A 22382-nucleotide genomic window follows, 5' to 3' on the forward strand; every position below is an offset into this window, starting at 1 on the left:
TTCCTCTTTTTTACCTACTTTTCACTTCTTACTTTTTTCACTCTTCAGCGGTCTCCTTAGGTGCGTGAGCACCACGATCCAAAGTTAGGGCTCTCTGCGATCCTGCCGTCGTACAATGGTACATCCCTACGACGTTGATCAAAACTCCTCCAGGTTGCTGCAGTGGTCCCTCAAACCATAGTGCAGGCTCCTGCTTTTTTCTCGTCAGCATCGTCACAGTGGTGTAGTCTTCGATACTGATGATGGGCGATCTCTGATGCGTGTTTCCTCTAAACAGCATTATAGGAAATTTTTGCTTCATCCTATCACCTTCACAGGTTCAATCACATTGTTTTTGTACTACGATATTGGATGATTTTTCTTGATGTCAAGAGTTAGGCATCATATCCTGATACTCACTCATTTAGAACTCGTCTCTCATATTTTTATTACCCATTATTTTCACACAGTACTTTCTATTTCCTTGAAGAAGAAAAAAAAATGATAGTGCAGGCTGTGGAGTTTCGTTTCGAGTAAAGTTTAGTTCAAGGTTTTGCATTTATTCTCTTCTCATGTCTCTTTACAAATGTGGAATCGTTCTCATCTTCCAATTCATTCCTATCTCCTTCTACATCATTTGTTTAATACTTTCTATTTTTTCGTAGCGAAATCGCAATTTTTTCAGAAGTTCACGTCGTATTTGCTCTGAGTGCTTTCGTTGTACAAAAGATGTTCCTTCTTCAGTCTTTTATTCGAATACTCCAAGATTCTCCAGAATTATTGAACATGAATTCATCAATGTTTTTTTTTCCTGGAACAGTTCTTTTTGAATCACAAATATCGAGATCTGAAATTAATTCCCTCGAAGCGATGAGGTTAGACCTCCTCCTTGATTATTGTCTGAACGCTCGTTGATTCAGACTTCAATTCTGGATCCGTTTCGCTGATTTGTAGCGTGAAAACCCCGATTGATTGTGTCTCCTGACATTCAGCTACCGTCCACATTCTCTCATGGTACACAAAACAAATATCGAGGTAAGGCATAGAATTAAATCTGCCGGACAATTTTTGGAGTGACAAGCAGACCAACATGTTCAACAACATGACTTACTCGTTTTCACCGAAACTCAGACACATGAACGTATTTTGAATGCGTTGGTGTGTTTGTCCTCCCACACAAGTCTGGTACCAGCAAACTTAATATGGGAGTCAAATGCAACTGAAGATTTGAAAGTAACCTCGAAGATAGAAACCTGTAACGTACATTATATAAGAGAGACTTTACATACATAAGAACACTTACTGCAAATAACACAATTCAAAAACTTCCTCATCATTAGGAAGGGTTACATAAAGCAAAAAAAAGTGTCAGCAACCTAAGCACAGCATAAAGAAGGCTAAAGAACAAATGCACTTTAAGTTTTATTTGAGTTATGTAGATAACGCTTCGATCTCACTACATTTGTCGTTGTACCATTGCGCTATCGAAACAAGAATCATCTCCACTAAAACATGTCATCTAGAACGAGAAGCAGTTGATGCACAAAGTGTAGAGGTGTGTACTAATGTGTTTGCGCGACCATGCCCGGGTTGAAGCAAGGCTTCATGCAGTACGAGCCTCTTTCATTACACTTCTAGACTAGTAAGTGTTTGTTTTCGTCCGGCACTCCGCAAAGATGTGTGCAGTGAAGGTTTTGAAGGCTGACTATCATGAAATTGAGGGTGCTGGGATCTTCACGAATAGATAGGTTAAGGCATATAAGAGATACAGGGGTATAATCACGCTCGTCCTCTAATTATCTGAGGAAACGGTGCGGGAAACCGTCCGCTGAACTGCTAAATATTGTCGAGTGAACTCCAACAAGCCGTCTTATCTAAGTTTCTACGTTGCCTCTGTGTGCCGTATGCTGCGCTACAAGAATCGCCCTTCACTTTTGGGGAAAGGACCTCCTTCATTCTTAAACGGTTGACGAAATTACCCCCTTCACTTTTGTACTTCTATCGAAAGAACCCCCTTCACTTGGGCCGCACCCCATGAGCTGGAAACCCTTCACCTGAGGTGAGTCTGGCCTCTCCTTATCGCACCTATAGTCATCAATGTCGTAGACTACACCATCTACTACGGAGATGATAATGAAAAGAAGATAGGAAGCTTGCTCGATAGCTGTGATGAGCGAGTACAACAGCTTGATGGAAAAATTTGGCTCAACGTCGTATAGGTGCACCTTTGTGCGACTACGGGAGGACGTAAACTCTGGATCTTAATTAGCCACGCACCTACGGAATGCACCACTGAAGACAAAAAATTTCTATTCATTTTGGAAAGACGACCAACAAAAAGTTTTGCGATGCAGACACCTTCACAAAGTTTCGTCTAGGACGCTTCAAAAGAATTGCTTCCGGATCTAATGTCGCAGAAGTTTGCGTTTGCTTATGTGAAACAAAATCTACGTACAATTCTGTATGTGCTATATATATATATATATATATATATATATATATATATATATATATATATATATATATATGTATATATATATATATATATATGACATATATAATATATATATATATATCGTCTGGAAAAGAACTTGAAGCTATCAACTCTAAAAGGCACTTGAAAACGAATGGGCGTCAAAAACGATGCTCTTTGAAAAGGGGTGGCAAGACAAGAGCCCGTGGAAAGCTTATACTTTATTAAAACTATATAACGACAAGATGAAACAACGTTCTGCAGTCCTTAACACATCTAATGAGTGCGAGTAGATATCGCATCGATGAGTTTTGTTACCTGAGCTGTATCTTGAAGAAGAACGGCTGCTACGAGAAAGATATTCAGCGATGCGCTAAAAATACATCTTCTGAATCAAACCATTTAACGAAAAGCCTGTAGTCGACCCCCATCACCACCGAAGTCGCTGTGAGTCTACTTATTCGCAATCCCTCCCCTCATTATGTACAGATTAGAGACTTGGGCAACACCGTTTACGGTGATGGAGAGTCTTGACTGAACAAAAAAAGCTGCTTAGACGGCTGCTTGGCTACTTCTGGCGTAGGCTATGCCACAATAAAAAGTTTCATGCAAAAGTGGATGTGGCGGATGAAACATGGAAAGTATCAACATCTTTCACCGTCATCGAAAGTAGCTTCAGAGAATTCCCTTCACTTCTTTGGTTTGTTCGTGTTCTGAGAAATTTGTTGGGGTGGAGCTGGAAAAGACCAGCTGGTGGAAAAAGGATTTTCTGGAATGAGGTGGCGAATGAGGACCTCAGATACCAGGATGAGGATATTCGTGTCGCTCGATAATATTAACCCACCGATTAAGTCAAGTAAGTTACGATGGCTTTAAAAAGGACCTCTACTATTCAGCTAGTACTGCTACTTTAGTACCGTGGTACCAGCTAGTGCTTTGGTCAAGAGAGACCCAGCGATGACTTTTTACATTCTCAACAGGTGCCGCAGCACGTTTAGCGCTATTTTTATTGAAACAATCAGACGTAAATTCCTTATAGAAGTGGTTTTTTTTCGCTTTTAACATTAAAGAGTCCAATGTGCATATTTCTCATTCAACAGTCATGAATAACATCGGTCAAAAAAGCAATTATAATGCAATTACTAATCGAAAGAAGATATGTGCAGCTGGAGCTTAACGTCGACATGACGTCCTTTTATACGACTGCGAGAGGACGTCAACTCTGGGTCTTAAGTAGGCACGCACCTACAGAGAATGCTGAAGACCACCACAAGAACGCTTTTTCTAAATGATAAGACCAGTACGTTGATATTCAAGATACCCAGCCAACAGACGGTTACCGCCGCTTGCAATCGATGCGAACGTGGAGATGGATCCTGAAAAGCAAGCCGATGTGCTTGGAAAATGGTACTGTCCTGCGAAGCAAACATTAGACAACGGCAATCGCCTGGTAGAGGTTTGCAAGGAAACGAATCTGGTCACTGCTTCCAAATTTAAGATGAATCATCGACACTACCAGCTTGAGTGGCCAGGGTAACTTCTTTGACGCCTGAAAAGCGGCGCAATGGCGCAAGGTGAGAACTCTCAAATTTGAAGTCGATTACATCCTTACGAGAAACATTCCTCAGCAGAGCTCAAGGATCTAGAGGTGTTTGAGGCAACGTATTTGACTATGACCACCGTCCAGTTCTTCTCACTTTGAAGATATGATTCCAGAAAAGATGTCGAAGAGTTCAACCCCAACCGAAGATCGACATTGCAGGTCTGAAAGGCGATTGAGATCTGAGCTAGGTGCTAAGGAGACATTTGCGTCATCAGCTGAACCGTGATCGCGAGGACGAGTGGACGTGAAGAGCGGAGGAGTTTGAAGAGGAACTCGAAGAAAGAATATGCTCTATTGAGACACTACATCGGCAAAATGAAGAGATGTTCGTCTGTCCTCAGCATTGCCAACGAAGTCGCTGAGGAAACAACCCTACCCATCTGGAGGGAACATTTCAACATCTTACTGAGCCGACAAGCTCCATCAGTCCCTGAACTCGAGCATGTCCAACGACCGATGTGCAACATAGTTAGAGGGGAACCACCGATCGAGTAAGATGTTCTGGCCCATATCCAAGAAATGAGAAATTAAAAACCCGGCCGAGACGATGGAAATTGATGCAGAAATGCTGAAAACTCCTTATTTTGGAGTTGACCTAGGTCATCCGTTCAATATGGATTGCGAAAAAAATAAATGATTCATGGAGACACGCTATCATAATGTCTCTCCACAAGAATTTACCTGTCAAAAACTACCAAAAAATATCTTTTGCGTTGTGTAACACACAAGATCTTGGAACAAATCATCCTAGATCGGTTTATCAAACGTCGCGAAGAATACAGCAATGATGAACAAGCCAGCTTCTGGTTGAGGACTTTCCAGGTGCCTGTTGTCAGGAGAGTGATTGAAATGTAGCAGCGGCACTCGAAGCCTGTGCACTCAGCCTTCAAAGCCGCTTTCGACTCTCCTCGATGGAGGCAGCTTTTTCGACGGTCTTCACGCTGATGGTATTCCAGGTCCATTCCCCTAATTGAGGGCATGAGTAGAAAAACAACTGTTGCTGTACTACAAAAACAGTTGAGCAGTGTCCCACTTTAGCACCGTTTGTCGGGCTAGAGTACGAAGACGATGTTGTTCGCTTCTGGCAGCGCGAAGTTGCAACATCTCATTGGCCTTGAATCGAAATTAGCTGCAGCCTACAGTTCACGACTCTGCCCTGATAAACGTAAGCAGATGTGGATCTCCGCAAGACCCTCAGCAGAAATTAGGGTGAACGAACAACCTTTTCAAGTTGTGGAGTTCTGTTATTTGGGCTGCGTGCTGAAAAACGCCAGCTACGAGAGAGATAGTCAGCACAGATGCGCTAGAGTCAATTCGGTATTCAACTCTTTAACGAAGTGCCTGTGGTCGACCCCCATCACCAACGAAGTCAAGGTGCGAGTCTGCCTATCCGCAATTCGCCCCATCATGATGTACGGATAGGAGACTTGGGCAGCACCATCTACGATGATGGAGTAACTCGATTACACGGAAAGGAACCCGCTTAGAGGGATGTTTGGCTACTTTTAACCAATGGTGTGACATAAGGACTTTACTCAGAAGTGCATATGGTTTACAGGGGGATGACCCGAGAAAAAAATCAACACCCGCTCTCAAAAGTAATCGCTGAAAGTCTTCTTCGCTTTCTTGTTCACGTTATAGGCAGGCCATCAGATTGCTTTGTCCAAAATGCCTTGAGGTTGCTTCTAGACACGAACTGGAAAGGGTCATCTTGACGTCAAAGAAGGTTCTGGGCAGAAGTGTTGAGGAAAGATATGAAGAATTGGTATCGATAGGCAGTTTAAGCGAGACATAACGTTTCGCAGAATATCGGCGACAGATAGACAGATTTTGTGCGAGCTTTAGCAAAAGGTCGAAAAGGGCGGGCTCAAATATGTTCAAGGATGACTTACCTTGGCGAATTGTCATATGATCCCCGATAGAGTATACAAGACAGAAGCAGATGCCGTTGGCAAGTATAATGTCCTACATACCGTTTATGAGGGGAAAAGAAACAGAAACAGCTAAGAATTGTATTTGCCTTTTCAAAAAAGAAAGAATTTCCCTTCAACTATCTGATTCACAAAGCAGATTCTTTCTTTAACGAAATCTTATTATTCTCGTGGCAAATAGGAGCAGCAAACACATTTTGCTGTGCAACACTGAGGCTGCTTTCACACAGGTTCCACTTAATATAACGTATAGCGACTTGTGCAGATTTCTGTGGTTGGAGGACCCAACTATCAAACTAATAACTTAAATATTGTTGAATATCGATCAGCAAGAGCACCTTTTGGAGTAACTGCTTCTCCTAATATCATGCTATATAATAACGGGCTTATTTTGTCACATGTGTTTGTGTGTGTGTTGAAATTCCAGAAAGGAGTAAGATAAGTCCAACGGCGATTGGTGCGTCGGTACCAGCAATTGATACAACTGACTTCTGAACTGTTTCATGGCCGTGAAAACTGCGTTTGTTGCGTTTCACCCCTATGTACTCCTTCACATTTCTATTTTTCTGCAAGGTTTCCTTATCAGGTTGGTAACATCCTTTCTCCAGAAATTGGAGACATGCATGCAAACGGCTGCTTGAATAGTAGCTAAAAAATTGCATAATCTGAGGTGGAGCCTTATCTTTACCAGTACGGTTATGAGCTTCACCTCACTTCATGTTAGCACATCGTTCTGTGGTAATTGTTGGGGAAGAGACGAGAGAAATACATACGTCGAATAAATAAAAGCATTAGAGAGAGCGGGACAAGAGGAACTCACGAAAATCAGCTGGCCGCTGCTGCCTTCAGCGTCGTGGGACTCCGCGTAATTACGGTTGCTGCTCCACCAACTAGACAGCATCCACGGCCGCTTTGGATCACCTAAACCCCGCCTCCCTACTACCCTCGAACCAACGCCGCGTTGGAGCGGTGGAAACTGCGAATTTGGAAGAAAGAGAAGTGAAAAGCGAGTGGATGCGACAACTTCTGATATACCAATATGGTGAACTGAGCGCAGACTATCGGAAATTAAGAAGAAAAAGTAAATCCTTCTACTTAAAAGTAATTAGAAAATATGTTATTAGAAGAATACCTAATCTAAAGTGGATCATCTAGATAGAGGCTGAAAGATCCATTCTTTCAACTTTAGCCTCTATCTTTCTTCTTAGTGACGTTAAAAGGGAGACAGGCCGAATGTTAGGAGTGATATGCGTGAACTACATTGACCTCATTTCACAAACTCCACACAGATAAGGATTATGACAAAAACATGGTGCAGAAAAAATATTAGGTTGGTCAGTAAGTTCGTAGCGTTTTCATTTTGAATTTTATTTTAGAATTATTTGGGCTCTTTCAAAGTGTATGTACTCGAAAGAGCTCTTCTTATTACAATTGCTTTTCTTATAATTTTATTATTCACGATCTTTGAGATTCAAAAATGGAATACCCAGGTGGCAAAAATCAGCAGTTTCTTTTCATTGTCAAAGGCAGGGCCCCTCATTTGGTTGAACAACGAGCGGAAAAGGTGATAATCCGTAGGTACAAAGTCTGGAGAGTAAGGCGGATGCATTAGAACTTCCCAATCGAGCTCCTGAAAGCCGCCTTGACGACTTTTGCAACCTGGGGCCTAGCATTGTCTCGCAGAAGAATGACTTGGCCTTATCGATTGGGTCTTTTCAGTCGGATAGCCATATTCACACGGTGTAACTGGCTTATATAAAGTTCTTTGTTGACCGTACTGTTTTTTCCAAACATTTCCAAGTGCACTTTACCTTCCCAGTGCTGGTGCATCATTGAAGTCGTAGTCCCTTTTTTTGAATCTTGCAAACTGTTTTCGTGCAATAGACTCGCCTATGACACCCTCTTCATACGTGCCACAAATGTCTCGAGCTGCTTCGGTAGCTTTTTGACCTCGATGAAAAGCGAAGAAGCAGATGTCAAGAATGCTAATTTTTGCTTCCTGGATATTCCATTTTTGAATCTCAAAAGTCGTGAATAATTAAATTGTACGAAAAAGCGATCGTAATGGGTTTGTAGAGCAAAAAGAACTCTTTTGAATAGCATATACACTATGACAAAAAAGCACAAATAATTCCAATTAATTTTACAAGATAAAAACGCTACGAACTTACTTACCAACCCTAATATTAACACGCATATACTTTTACAGACTTTTTACCTTTTTTTCCATGATTCCACACCTTTAACGCCCTATCTGTTCTATATAAACTCGCAGCGCAAAAATATGTGTTCGCCACGATGTCTTTCAATGTTCAACATCCAACTGTAACAACTGTATGGACAGCGACTTTATGTCCTTATTACTTTGTATTCATACTTTAAGCCAATTTCTACATTTTACCTTTTTATGGCTACATTTCTGTCCATTCTGCGCATTAAATCAAATCGAGACAGGTCTAGGATGCCAGTTTCACTTGGCTAGATATGCAAAAAGAAATACCTAGAGAGCGAAAAAAAAAGCAAAGAAATGCAGCATGGCGTCGAACACTAGGACACTTTTTCAGAACTTCCTTTGTGTTTTCAGAGGTGAATGGGTGGTTTCCACAGTTCAGAACAAATAATAACAAATTATAACAAATATTTACACTCACATTTCTAAACGCTATTTCGCTCGTGTTTACTTATTAAACAACCTTACTTAATGTATGGTTTCAAACTGCTCTCATCACCAAGCACTTTCCTTTTTTGTTCCTTACAAAAAGCGCTGCTGCTGATGCGGCGATAAAAGTGCATCCTGTGAGCGGCAGACACGGCGAAATGGGCGGGGAAGACGGTGCAGGCGAGGCGTCAGCGAGGCTTCGCACAAGAGGAGCGATCGGGCTACTGTGGCGATTGCGCAGTTATCGACGCTCATTAACCTCCTGGATATGCGAAGGCACATCATACGGATACTTCTTGACAGTTCCCCGTCGTTGGAAAAAAATACAAGTTTAATTTCATATATAGGGGAAAAATGAGACTGAAAACGTAACAAAATCAGCAGTGCAATCGAAGAGATCTCACGACTTATCACGTCAGTGAGTCACATCAACGGTAGTTTCTGCACGTGGCTCTTTGCAGATACGAGAAAGTCCACAATAACAACATACGATTTCTGCATTCTATCTATTATTTGCCGATTATCTGCCGTTGTTTTTCAGCGTACACCCCATTTTACAGAACTCATCGACGAGATCGATCAGTTGTCCGTCCACGCTGATTCCCGTTCGAGGCCTCAAAGAGACCCACATCTGCTTGCATTTATCAGGGCGTAGACGTAGTCCATAAGCTGCAGCCAGCTTCGATACAAGGTTGACAACATGTTGAAGTTCCGTACTGCTTTCTTCGAATATAACAACGTCGTCAGCGTACTCGAGATCGGTCAAGGGACGTCCTGATGGTGCTAGAATGATATAGGCAGGACAATAATCTACTGTTCTTCGTATAATGTCGTCGATGGCGAAATTGAACAGGAAGGGTCCTGCCACTGCTCCTTGTCTTACTCCAGTTACCACCTCAAACAGTGTTATATGCAAAAGGTATTGAACTCTTCCACGAATTCCATAAGTTGTTCGTCTATCCTGATTTCGGTTAAGGGTCTCAAGGAGACCTACATCTGCTTACATTTGTCAGAACGGAGCCCCATTCCATAGGCTGCTGCTAACGATACAAAGTTCACAACGTACTGGAACTTCGCGCTGCTTGAAGCGAATGTTACTACATTGTTGTTGTACTCATCAACGATCAGATCAACCAAGGGACGTACAGATGGCGCTAAACCATCACTGCTCGAATGGACAGTGCTCAATCGTAATCGCATTATGTCATAAACGACAAAGGTGAACGAAAACGTCCCCTACATCTCTTTGCCTCACTTCAGTTCCCACATCGAACGGTGGAGCACATACGGCTGGTATTCAAGTCGCATTATTTGTTTTCTCTCCTATTCATGCCGTTAATTAACTGTACGAACTTTCCCGGTACTCCATCGGGGCGGAGAGCATCGAGAAGACAGCCGCGCTTAGGAGAGCCGAAAGAGGCTTCAAAGTCCAAAAACGCTAATTGCATTGGCTTCGAATACTGCTACCGAATTTCGATCACTCTCTTGACGATGAGTACCTGGTCAATCGTAGATCGACCAGGACGAAAGCCAACTTGCTCGTCGCGCTTTGTTTCTGTTGTTAATATATTTAATGAGTGGGTCCAGGATAATCCACTCCGAAACCTTGTACATAACAAGCAGCAAAGAGATTTCTCAGTAATTCCTAGGGTCCGTGACGGATAACTTCCTGCGGAGGAATTATGTTAGCACTTCTCCACGAGCCAGGTATCCTTTCGTATATCCATATTAAACGGATGATCTTTGCCATTTCATGAGTCGTAGACGCAGGAAGATATTTCAGCATGCGCTAATTCCGTCGTCTCCACCAGATTTTCCATTTTTCATCTTTTGGATCCAGACCAGAACCTCTGGCTCGGTCGGTGTTTCCTCGTTAGTCACATATGTCAGTCTATCAACGTGCTCGAGTGCAGGAGCTGACGGCGAGGACTGCAGCCACTCCAATGACAGTGTTGAAGACTTGTGAACACCTTTTCATTTTGCCGCTGTACTGATTTAGTAAAGCATGGACTTTCCGCGGGTTCTTGTCCTCCCACGCCTTTTCAAACTCCTTCGCTCTCGACGTCCACTCGTTATAGCGGTATTGTTGCAATTAATGATGCAAATTATAGTCGATTTTGTTTGCGCAGATAAAAAGATCTTCTTCTGCGGCATAAGAAGCAGCAACGTTTACCTTGCAGCGTCTTGGATGCACTTTGTGAAGGAATCCGCATCGCTGAACTCCTACCTGGTCCGTACTCCAATTGTATGCATACACGTTGGTGTAATTTCGTTCTGCATTCTTCGCCGTTCGGACCTGCCCTGTCGATTTTCGGTCGGCTTCTCTTGTGGAGCTGTACTTTGAAACTGAGAAGAATTGGATGATGGTTAGAGTCGAACGCGGCGTCTCAAGGGGCTCTAGATTTTTGGATATCTGACTGAAGAATGTTCCTCGTCAAAACGTAGTCGAACTGAAATTTGAGAGTTCTCATCTTCCGCTTGTGCTGCTCTTCAAGCGTTAAAAGTGTTGACCCCTGCCACGGGAGCTGATGGCGTCGATGATTCTTCTTAAACGTGGAAGAGATAGCGAGATCCGTCTGTTCACAAAAGTCGACAAGACAGTCACCCTTATCCGACGTGCGTTGCGCTTGGTAATACCATTTTCTTTGCACATGAGATTGTTGTTCAAGTCCCATCTTCGCATTTACGTCGACAATCACCACTTGCTGGCTGGGTATTTTGGACATCCACGCATTGAGTTCATCATAGAAGGCGTCCTTACTATTGTCCTCAGCGGTTTCCGTAGGTCCGTGAGCACTTACGATCCAGAGTTTACGTCTGTGTTTCCTGCAGTGCAGCAAAGGGCACACAGAGATATCACAAAAATCTAGACAAGGCAATTTGTTGGAGTTCATTCTACAGTGTTCGGCAGTTCAGCGTGATTAAATTGTTACATATATATATATATATATATATATATATATATATATATATATATATATCATGATATACAAAAACCGGGCTTATTCTGTCACGTGTGTGTGTGTGTGTGTGTGTGTGTGTGTGTGTATATATATATATATATATATATATATATATATATATATATATATAAATATAAAATGGAGTGCGACGGATCCACCGGGTCGGATTGGAGCATCGAGCAGATAGCTGTAAAATGGAGTGCGACGGGTCCACCGGCGTCGAATAGGTGTGCTGACGCCATGTAGCTATAATATGGTTGCGACGGTTCCCTCGGCGTCAGGTTGGTGCCCCTGTGCCAGATATGTATAGAATGGAGCGCGACGAGTCCACCGGCGTTGGGTTGGTGCACCTGTGCCAGATATCTATAAAATGGAGTGCGACGGGTCCACTGGCGTCGAATAGGTGCTCCGACGTCAGACATCCATAAAATGAGGTGCGATCGGTCCACAGGTGTCGGATTGGTGCTCCTCCGTAGTGAAACGGTAAAATGCCGTGGCGCTGTAGTATTGCGCAATAACTTCGCGTGACTACTGCTGCACCGCACCTCTATAACTCCACCGTGTGTCTACTTCGTTCCACGTTTGCTTGATGTTAGTAACAGGCCTTCTTCAGAAAGTGGAAGCACGCATGCAAACGGCTGCTTAAATAGTACCTATTCCCGTTTTATTGGTTCTTCATGAATATATTGATCGTCTAATAAGTATCGGAAAACGCATTGCGCGAGCACACTTTTTCTGCAGGTCTTTTTTTGCATGTCATACTTAATCTTCCTGACTTATATCATCAAGTTTTCAATTAGTGTTTGCGGTCATGCGTGCGTTGTAGGCACAGATCGTCATCCTAGTCGTCTGTAGTTCCACGTGTTTGAGTGCGTGAGGGAGCGACGCTTCCTCACAGAGTGACGGTTATTTGTAGCTTCAAACCACTCACCTGCACCTCCCAGTCAACTGATTGCAGGCTTTTGGCTGGACTGACGTGCGAGATACAAAGGTGTTATGAGTAAATCTGAAAACGGCAGAAGCAGGGAGCCCTTCCTCTAAATCCATAAACCCATATGCGTCCCTGGGCAGGCACAGGGCCGTTTTCGGTCCGTAGTTAGCACCTGTAGCTTCGCGACTAACCTGGTGTGATTCTTCTAGGGAGAGAGATTTATGGATACAAAAGAATTGCACAAAATACATAACAACAAATTGCAACAAAGTGGTCGACGCCTACTGGATGCCAATGATAGCCATAGCGCGTCTAGATACATCGAATTCGTCAGGTAGTGTTTTTTTTTTGTAAGCTACACATAGCGCATTATAACTGATGTCTAAGTGTGGGTGAGTCAGTAGCGGCAGGCTGGCTAGCTGCTACCTCTTATGTATCTACGGCTCCATGCGTGAGAGCCTGTGATTGCGAAAATTCGTCGGGAGCTGGCCTCGAAGATAGAGGGCTTCTAACTTCTATCAAAGCAACGGAAGGAATCTTCCTTCTATTACTTGTGAGTTCGACAACAGAACAGATCTCTACATTTAAAAATGGTGGTAGTATGAAACAAAAGAATGCTTCTAAAACTAGTATGCTAGCATAGGAGCATAGAAATTACCAATACTTGCTCATGTTATGTTATGTTTGTTCGCGGAAAAAAGGATATCGGTGCTAAGAACCAGGAAAAGCTCAAGAATCTCTGAGAGCCTTCATCTCTGCTGCCTGTTCTCATGTATCTACGTTCTCATGATTAATTTTTGTGAACCTTCACGGAGCGTACGACTTGACTAACGGTGTTTAACGTTGAAATCATGATACTAATTCATTTATTAATGTTTTTCAGATACTATCTGATGACCACTTTAAATAAGTTTTGCTTTGTATTTGTGTTAACGTCCACCATCTTCTTCATCCAACTTGTTTTAGATGGTTCATCCGCGAATCATATACACCGCAAGAGACGTGTTTGTTCATAAAAGCATATCATAGATAGCCATTCGGCAAGCATCTTCCAGACGTCTGCACAATTCAAGTACACATATTTTTGAAAAGATAGACGAAAAAGAAACCTAAGAAAAAAAAGTACTCCTAGGAGCGAGATTGAAGCGGTAGCTGCAAACAAACAACTTCTAGATGTAGCAAAAGGGATATGCTGAATGTTGCGGAAGTAAGAGTTACCTAAGTCCCTGCCAAACTCAATGCCAGCACATGTCATAACGTCATGATCTAACCAACACTGTCAGCTATACACACATTTCTGTAACCTACAATGCAGAGTGCAAACTATTAGATGAATGTTAGTAGCTATCGAATACATACTAGAATACTAGAAACAACTTAATAAAGCTGTGCTAGGTAACAGTAAACAACAGAATTGGCTCCCCTACTCACTTTTTAGGTTCTAAATTCTTTTCATTCAAATCAGAACGAATTTGTACACATGCCTTTAACAAAGCGGAGTTTCAAGTCCGCTAAACAGCCGGAAACAGCCGGTTGTTTAGCGGACTTGAAACTGGCCGCGACCCAGCGCGCTCCAAACCTACTGCGGTGGCTGCCGCGCGACCGCCCGCGCAGCCGTTTGAGTAGATTTAGATGAGGCCTTGCTACTGCAATTCATCCTGCAAGGCATTGCTGGGGATATGATTTAATTGTGCTGATGTGGGATATCTTTCTTTTGTTACTTTTGTATTCTGTATTCTATTGCCTCACGTGTTTCGCACTTCATGCAGTATTTCAGTGTTTCCATTGTTCCTTAGTTCTTCCGCTCCCACTACATCATAGGAAAGTTCTTGTAAAGGTTCGTAACGGATTTCTCTCACGCCTATGGTTGTACTTAACCAGCAATCTCCACGCTTGAGAGATAGATGGCAGGCTGGTCACTGTCAAGTGACCAAAACAAAGGTAATATTTGATTTCGTATATAGACTTTCGAGGCTGTTCGGACTAGTTAGAGGTGCTCTTAGCAGAACAGAAATGACTACAAAGATTATCTTCGGATGTCAGGAAGCACTTTTTCCTATAGTTCTTTTCTATTTATTATATATGCATAGTATCGTCCGGAATCAGCGAAAGATCTTGGATAGCTCGCGGCGTGAGAAGTATTGAAGTAGCCTAAGTGGTATTCCAGGTACTTCGACTATTTCATTTTTGGATCCAGTTAATTCTTGGTGGGGGCGGCTAATCCAATGCAACATTCCTGCCTTCGTTTCAAGGCAGCGTCCATGCAAATCTTTTGACTTCGGGGGATCAAATCACATAGCACATCTCAGTGGATATTCCGAAAATCGACTGAGCGCTCGGTTCGGGAACGAAATAACGTGTTAGGAATACACCGGCAGTGGAGCATTTATTGTGTGTCTGGGTGCTTCGTGAAATGCGACCCTTGAGGTTAGGGAAGTGTTTGGCGAGAGAGTAAAATAAGGACACTATTTCTATAATTACCCGGAGAACCGCAATGATTTCGGTTCGGGCAGGCGTCCGTCAGGTCAAGTGTTCCAGAGAATCCGAAAAGTAAGAGCTGCGTTTGGTATCATGGTATAGTATAAAGCGCTCATTAGTCTTCCGTCCTATGCAAATTCCCAAGAATACTCTTAGGTCATGAGTATCTTGATTTTGATAATTCTAACGTCTCAGTGGGTGACTCGCTGTAGTGACCATTCGTCATAATTTTACACTGTACGCTTAACATGCAGAATATCGAGATGGTGTGTAACAAACTTGCAGGCCAACATTTTTTTTTAAGATTTTCCGCGAATGCCTACGAGTCATTATAGTATGCTCGTCTCTATAGGTAAGCTAACTTGTCTCGACGAATCCATGCTCCGCTCTATTCTGTTGTTTCATTAGCGATATACAACGGATACGTAGAGAACCACACTCGCCAGAAATTACAAAGTAAGCGTTTTCGAAATGACTGAATCAGAAAGGCGGATTAGGAATGGGAGTTATTAATTAGTTAATTATTTTAGTTTATAGTTTATTAATTAGTTAGTTAGTAGTTAGAATGAGAAAGTGTCGAATATCTACATACTGAAAATCCAACAGACTTTGAAATAACGCCAACATTGTTCCTGAATGTCTCTTGGGACGCTTCGGGCAACATAGGAAATACTAAGGATGAAAGTTATCCTCGCCCATTTTGATTAGGAGTGTAGATGATGTGGGGTGACTTCAGAATTTTAGCGGTAGCATAATCAAGAAAAATCTTCATGAAATTTCGGAGAAAAGTGCATCTGATGGTTTTGAATTACGTTTGTGAAATTCTCCGCAGAAAAGTAGGGACTTTTCCGAAATCGGCAATAGGACTGGCTATAATCGTGAAGGCTCCGTTTTGAAACAGGGAATTTGAGGAAAACCATGAATTACGCTGAATGTTTGAGTGAAGATTTTCGTTCGAAAATCCCAATAGATCTGTCTGGATTTCTGAAAGATTTCATTAGTAGTGAACTGTATCTAGCGTTATTTGGAAAATTGCAAAAATGGAAAAAAACGCGCCTGCGATGCCGCGTATAATCGGTGATAGGATAGCGAATCGATGAGAAAAACCACGTATTCAGGCGATGAAGCTTCTTGGGGTACATTCCATCATGAATTGTTCTAGCGAAACATGATTTTAGGCTTGCTCAAAAAATCTGCGGGAGCCTCTTTACACGTTGTCAAATTGCTAAAGGAGACTATTTCTCCTTTCGTAACATTTGGAATTGAACTGAACGGACTAATGATAATCGGTAACGCTGGTCACGAATATCCATAATTTTACCGCGATACCTTTCGGCAGCGATCAGGTTTTTCACTGCGAATCCTCTGTAAAGAGTTCAGGGTAGATGACGATGTTTCTTTGAGTTCAACCACACTCAAAATCGTTATAATCTTTATTTTCTGCTAACGCGCTCATTAGCCTAGATTAGAGATATAAGGCACAATACATGTACTCCACGCTCCTAAAGTCCATGTCCATAACTGTGACCATATGCTGATTCTCATTTTAATATATTGTTTGTTGGACTTGACCAAAAATGAGGGAGGGGGGTGAGGGCGCAGGTCGTAAGCTCTAAGTAATGAAAGTAGCCTCATCTTTTTGTTCGATACTGGTTCCTGGATCAGTGACAGCGACTTTTGGATGGATGGATGGATGGATGTGGCGGCGCATATCCGTCCAAATTTCATAATTGGGAAACGTTATCCTGCAAAGTCGTTGGCATGTGTGGACCCTATATATGCATGTCCAGTAGTGTACGTCTAGTAAGCACTTGACGATGGCGTAGCTTGAACACATCACTGCCAATTGTGAAATATCGACCAAGCGCTGTTGTTTGCCTGATGTGATGCTTCGAAGGGCAAGATTCCGCGAAATAAGCTAGAGATGGGTTTGTAGATTGGTGTATCAGGGATGGTTCCGCTCATCTTTCCCTCACCGTCGTAAGAAACGGCGCGAAAGACATCGCTTTTTTAAGACGATTTAAGTTGTAGCGCGCAGCATCCAGTTGCGATCTGTCGAAGGTAAATGATGTCTTCTCCAGCCTATTCAAGTAAAACCAATAAATAGGCTGCTAAAGGAACCGGAACATGTGCATAGAGGAGCGTTCTAACGTGCCTTGTAATAGCCATAATGGTTCCCACTCCGTTTCTTAAAACAATCAGGGAGAGATGAGCGGAACCATCCCTGATACACCAATCTACAAACCCATCTCTAGCTTATTTCGCGGAATCTTGCCCTTCGAAGCATCACATCGTCAGACAATGGCAAACAACAGCGCTCGGTCGATATTTCACAATTGGCAGTGATGTGTTCAAGCTACCTCTGATCTCGCATTCTACAACCGTAACTTTAGATTTCCCCATGATTACCTTCACCACGTCAGATTCGTGGTACGCTGCCCGAAACATTTCTCTTCGTCCTCCTGTCACGAATTTATTCGCGATTTTCCAGACCTAACAATGTGCACTGAATGTGACTATTTTTGTTCATTAGATTCTGCTTGATTCACGTTTAACTTCCTGAATACTAATTATAATTGAATTCTTCATCGTTAAAGGCATCATCCCTCCACAACGGTTTACCGCCTCATAGTGGCGTGGAGGTGACACTGGGCGTCGAACTGCGATGCACAGCGGAGGTTCGTCCTCCGGCAGGGTCTCCCAAGCTGAGAAGGAGTTCGACACATCCGACATTCCGACTTCTCGGAATCGGAAGCCTAGCTAAGAGTAAACCACTGCTAAGATTCACCACCGTCTTGGCAAAATGTCGCAAGGTGGTTCCCTGATCCATATAGGTTGGGCGACGACCTGTGGTGAAAGCTAAGCTCGCCGTGGCATGGCTGCTTAGTTTGGGGAAAAGTCTCTTTGCCACTCCAGCATATTCACTGCCTCAGTACCCTGCACACTGGGCCCTGCCGTCTCAGACGTCGGACGGTATGGCGACCGGTGAGAGGCGATCAAATCTCAGGTTGCTCAGGACGTCATTGATTCTGGACCAAGGCGACACACGCACGACTCGCCATGGAGACTGTCTCAGACTGTGTACTTACAACGCGAGAACAGTTTCCACAGACGCCGACCTGCATGCCCTTCTCGGAGCTGCAGAGCGTATCAAATTTCACGTGATTGCTCTGCAGGAGACCAAGTGCAGAAGGAGCGACGTACGACAGATGAATGACGGTACACTCGTCATTCGTGGAGAGAAGGTTCCGTCGCGAAATGTAGGCGGTGTTGGTTTCGTTGTGCACCCATCTGTCGTCCATCTCGTCGATTCTCACGAGATCCTGTCACCTCGTCTGGCCATTCTTCGCCTCCGCCCTCTGCGCCAAAAATCCATCAGTATCATCAACTGCTATTCACCAACATCAGCAGCTGATGATTTCGAATTGGACGCGTTTTACGAGGAGCTGGAGGAAGTAGTCCACAACGAGAAGTCCTTTTACAAATTCGTTGTCGGAGACTTCAACGCAAAACTAGGAAAGGCCACAGAAGAGGAATACAGGATTGGAAGATTTGGACTAGGGGACCGGAATGAAAATGGCAATCGTCTCGCCGGGCTGTTGTCCGCCGCTCGCCTCTTTCATGGGAACTCTCTTTTCATGAAAAAAGATCATCGTCGGTGGACATGGGAATCGCCCAATGGCGCGACTCGTGCGGAGATCGACCACATACTCACCAACCGGAGGTGGTGTCTACTTGACGTCTCAGTAGTACCATCCTTTTGTAGTGGTTCTGATCACCGTCTCCTTCGTGCGAAAATACGACTTAGCCACACGATGGAAAAGAACATCTGCTATCGGCAACGAAGGAGAAAAGAAGTCGTCTACGACGATTGCGTACTCGAGGACTCCCTGTCCCAAGGTGACTGGCACATCGAGGAGGACCCAAACGTGGACTACGAGATGCTGCTCAGAGGATTACGAGCCTGTGCTGAACGTGCCTCGAAGTCGCGCACGACAAACTTGGATCGAATTTCGAAGACCACCAAGGAATTGTTAGGAAGAAGAAGGGCTTTGAGGCTTGATCCGAATGCATCGCACATTGAGCGGTTAGTAGCAAACACTAGCTGCAGAAAAGCGTTGCAGGAGGATCTTTCGAAGTACAGGCAGAAGAAGATTCTAGAAGCAGCACAAAGAAGAACGAGTCTAAAGAAGTGCCGCAGGGACCTCCGCGAATATAATATTCCGCTAGCAACCTTGCTGAGCGAAGACGGGACTCGCACGTCTTCTCGTCGTGAGATGGAAATCATTACGGAGAGGTTCTACTCGAACCTTTTCCGTTCATCAACTCCTGTGTCAAGCCCAATCATCCCCACTGGCGATGCTCCACCACGGATTCTCCCTTCGGAAGTACGAGTCGCTATCAAGAGCATGAAACCTGGCACAGCCCCCGGACCTGATTTTATATCAGCAGACTTTCTTCGGGCTGGTGGCCATCCGCTTCATGTAATCTTAGCAGCGCACATGACATCCTATCTTCAGAAAGAAAGGATCCCAGACCAGTGGAAGACCTCGCGAACCGTTCTTAACCATAAGAAAGGTGACCGAGAGGACCTTCGGAACTACCGTCCGATATGCTTGCTGAGCGTGTTATACAAAGTATTCACCAAGATCATCCTCACACGCATATCTAGGACGCTGGATGAAGCCCAGCCTCAAGAACAAGCTGGATTCCGCCAAGGGTTCAGCTGCTTGGACCACATCCAGACCGTGTCGAGGGTCATAGAGGTTTGCCGGGAATACCGCCTGCCCCTTGTTCTAACCTTCGTCGACTATGAGAAAGCCTTTGACAGCGTAGAAACGAATGCAATACTGTCAGCGCTGGTCGATCAAGGTGTGGACGCGTCGTATGTGAGGACATTAGCCAATTGCTATGAACGATGCACGACTAGGATACAGCTTTTCCACCGCCCTCTCACCATACCCATTGGAAAGGGGGTACGACAAGGCGATACTATATCGCCGAAGCTGTTCACGGCTGCATTGCAATGGATAATGAAATCACTATCCTGGGAAGAAAGGGGCATACGTGTTGATGGAAGATTTCTTTCGAACCTTCGTTTCGCGGACGACATCGTTCTCTTTTCGAGCAGCACCAATGAAGCAGAAACGATGCTCAACGAATTGAACGAAGCAGGGAAGAGAATAGGACTACGAATAAACAGAAAGAAGACACAGTTCATGAAGAACGCGCACTGCGAGGACGGAGGAGTACAACTTGAAGGCTCCCAAATCGTGGAAACTCCGTCATACGTATACCTCGGACGTTCTATGAACATGGAAAACGACTTGAAGGAAGAACTGAATAGAAGAATGAGAGCAGCATGGGCAGCATTCGCAGCCGTCAGGGAAGCTACGGACCAACTGACGGACCATGATCTTCGTGCCCATCTGTTCGACTCGACAGTCCTTCCAGCGCTTTGTTACGCAGCGGAGACGTGGGCAGACACCGCGGCCACGTCTAGGAAGCTACTTACTACCCACAGAACCCTTGAGAGATGTCTCCTGAAGTTTAACCGGCGCACACAACACCTAGCCGGTCTTCGTAGCTCCGACTTAAGAGGAATGTCCCGTCTTCGCGAACCAGCGGAATATTTTTCGAAAGCACAGCATAGTTGGGCCGGTCACACTATAAGAAGAATCGACGATAGACGGACAAAAGAACGCTAGAGCGGATCCCAAGAGATGCTAAACGCCCTCGAGGGAGACCGCCAGTGAAATTGAACGAGGTGTTCGCTGCACGGATGGACCAGCTGAGAGCTCAGCTGGATACGGCTCAAGGACCTCGTCAACGTCACTCACGAAGCTTGAGAACATCTTGGATGACAATGGCGAGGGAACGAAACGAGTGGAAGAGATGCTGGGGCCCGCACGTCGAGTGAAGACGGGCCATCTAAGTAACTAAGTAAGTAAGTAAAGGCATCATCCCACGAGTCTGAGGCGGTACGGATTTCAGGTAGAGTATTCTTACACGGGATTGTAGATTATGGAGAGGGGGTGATTCCGTCCATTTCTTCCTAATTGCCGTAAAAAAAACTGCCCGGAAGATGCGGCGCCGCACAGAGCTTGCGCGCTCCGAACTCCATGTAGAAAATAGTGTGCCAGAACGCCTGAAGCCGTATCTTCGGGGCCGTTTTTACGGCAGTTAGGAAGAAATGGACGGAATCACCCTCCTCTTCATAATCTACTATCCCTCATAAGAATACTTCACCTGAAATCCGTACCACCTCAGATTCGTGGAGTGATGCCTTTGAAGGATCCATGACACTCAGAATCGATGCACGCCGGCGCGGGGACAGGCGCCATTGCGGCCTTGTAAAGTATGCTAGGAGCTTTAGTGATGCAACACAAAGTTTTCTTCACATTAGGTGAGACTGCATGCCAGGCAGTGGGTATTTGTCAAATACGTTATCTCGCTGGTCTAGTAAAGCAGGTTTTAAGTAGGTTAATTTAGGCACCACATTTGTTTTTTTTTCTGTTGTAATGTAGGAAGTGCTTTATGGGAACGCTAGCACCAAAAATCATAATTTCAGTTCTAAGAAGGGGTCATAGCGTTTACAGTATTGTGCACCTTCATTACAAGAAAGGTGAAGTTGAGGACAGAGACACTGATGTATTCACACCTACTCATATCTTTCTAGCCAACTACAATCACGCGAGACGTGATTGGTCATGGACACCAGAATCTGGGAAACAACGCCGTGTCTTTCTGCGATTCCGCTCTCAAGTTAGGGACCGAGACGTAAGTGCCTCAACAACTTCTTACACCTTTTCGGGTTTCTCGTTGTAATCCCCTATTGACAAACAGATGCAGATACAATTTAAAAGATTGCAAAATAGTGCTTCTGTCTTCTAATGGCACTGCAGAGACGGGCATGGCCTAACGCTTGGTGAGAGGCGTGAACATCTGCTTTTCTCGAAGGTTTTTCGGATCTGGTTGTGAATGAGAAATGCATATTTATAGGTTATGCATTCCTCATTCACATCCAGGAATGCATAGTTATAGGTTATGCATTCCTCATTAGTGTCTAAGAGCACGTGAGGAGGATGATCCCCGAGAGAGAAAAGTACGTTAAAAATGTGAGAACAAGCCAGAATAAGATGTGTAGAAGACCTTTCCTCAATGTTTTCAAACGATATTTTCTAATTTTAATTACACAGAATTTAGGTGGGAGAAAAAGTACAGTCTTAAACTTCTTCACTTATTTTGAAATTGCAGTAACATCCTGTTAGGAAATACGTTCACACAGTTTTAAATAGAGGGCGGCTATAGAAATGATGAAATTTTGAACGTAGTAGTAGCAGCCTCGAGGAATTGTTAGACAGG

At 44.0% G+C, this 22382-nt stretch overlaps 6 protein-coding genes across 8 annotated transcripts; 3 read left to right on the forward strand and 3 right to left on the reverse strand.

The window, feature by feature from the left end:
• Positions 1–37: 37 nt before the first annotated feature.
• On the reverse strand, positions 38–280 carry RB195_022580 (uncharacterized protein; the record flags this gene model as incomplete). Its single annotated transcript, XM_064209747.1, has 1 exon — positions 38–280. The coding sequence occupies one exon, from the start codon at positions 278–280 to the stop codon at positions 38–40; it is 243 nt and encodes an 80-aa protein (XP_064065629.1).
• Positions 38–9845, reverse strand: RB195_022581 (uncharacterized protein; the record flags this gene model as incomplete). Of its 2 annotated transcripts, XM_064209748.1 has the most annotated exons (4): positions 38–269; positions 7798–7936; positions 9192–9428; positions 9650–9845. In XM_064209748.1, 4 exons carry the CDS (start codon positions 9843–9845, stop codon positions 38–40), a joined length of 804 nt encoding a protein of 267 aa, XP_064065628.1. The 2 variants fall into 2 exon arrangements, with proteins under 2 accessions (XP_064065628.1, XP_064065631.1); XM_064209749.1 differs by lacking the exons at positions 38–269; positions 7798–7936 and having other exon boundaries at positions 9166–9428.
• On the forward strand, positions 3822–4281 carry RB195_022582 (uncharacterized protein; the record flags this gene model as incomplete). Its single annotated transcript, XM_064209750.1, has 2 exons — positions 3822–3985; positions 4215–4281. The coding sequence occupies 2 exons, from the start codon at positions 3822–3824 to the stop codon at positions 4279–4281; spliced, it is 231 nt and encodes a 76-aa protein (XP_064065630.1).
• A 1187-nt stretch (positions 9846–11032) lies between the features above and the next one.
• On the reverse strand, positions 11033–11539 carry RB195_022583 (uncharacterized protein; the record flags this gene model as incomplete). Its single annotated transcript, XM_064209751.1, has 1 exon — positions 11033–11539. One exon carries the CDS (start codon positions 11537–11539, stop codon positions 11033–11035), a length of 507 nt encoding a protein of 168 aa, XP_064065632.1.
• Positions 11540–14402: 2863 nt separating this feature from the next.
• Positions 14403–20725, forward strand: RB195_022584 (uncharacterized protein; the record flags this gene model as incomplete). 2 transcript variants are annotated; one of them, XM_064209752.1, is made up of 3 exons in its annotated part: positions 14403–14480; positions 17615–17695; positions 17852–20725. In XM_064209752.1, 3 exons carry the CDS (start codon positions 14403–14405, stop codon positions 20723–20725), a joined length of 3033 nt encoding a protein of 1010 aa, XP_064065633.1. The 2 variants fall into 2 exon arrangements, with proteins under 2 accessions (XP_064065633.1, XP_064065634.1); XM_064209753.1 differs by lacking the exons at positions 14403–14480; positions 17615–17695 and having other exon boundaries at positions 17993–20725.
• A 708-nt stretch (positions 20726–21433) lies between these two features.
• On the forward strand, positions 21434–22055 carry RB195_022585 (uncharacterized protein; the record flags this gene model as incomplete). Its single annotated transcript, XM_064209754.1, has 4 exons — positions 21434–21495; positions 21545–21642; positions 21697–21797; positions 22020–22055. The coding sequence occupies 4 exons, from the start codon at positions 21434–21436 to the stop codon at positions 22053–22055; spliced, it is 297 nt and encodes a 98-aa protein (XP_064065635.1).
• Positions 22056–22382: the final 327 nt, after the last annotated feature.

The sequence above is a fragment of the Necator americanus genome, chromosome X (assembly GCF_031761385.1).
Source record: "Necator americanus strain Aroian chromosome X, whole genome shotgun sequence".
In the NCBI taxonomy this organism is placed as follows: Eukaryota; Metazoa; Nematoda; class Chromadorea; order Rhabditida; family Ancylostomatidae; genus Necator; species Necator americanus.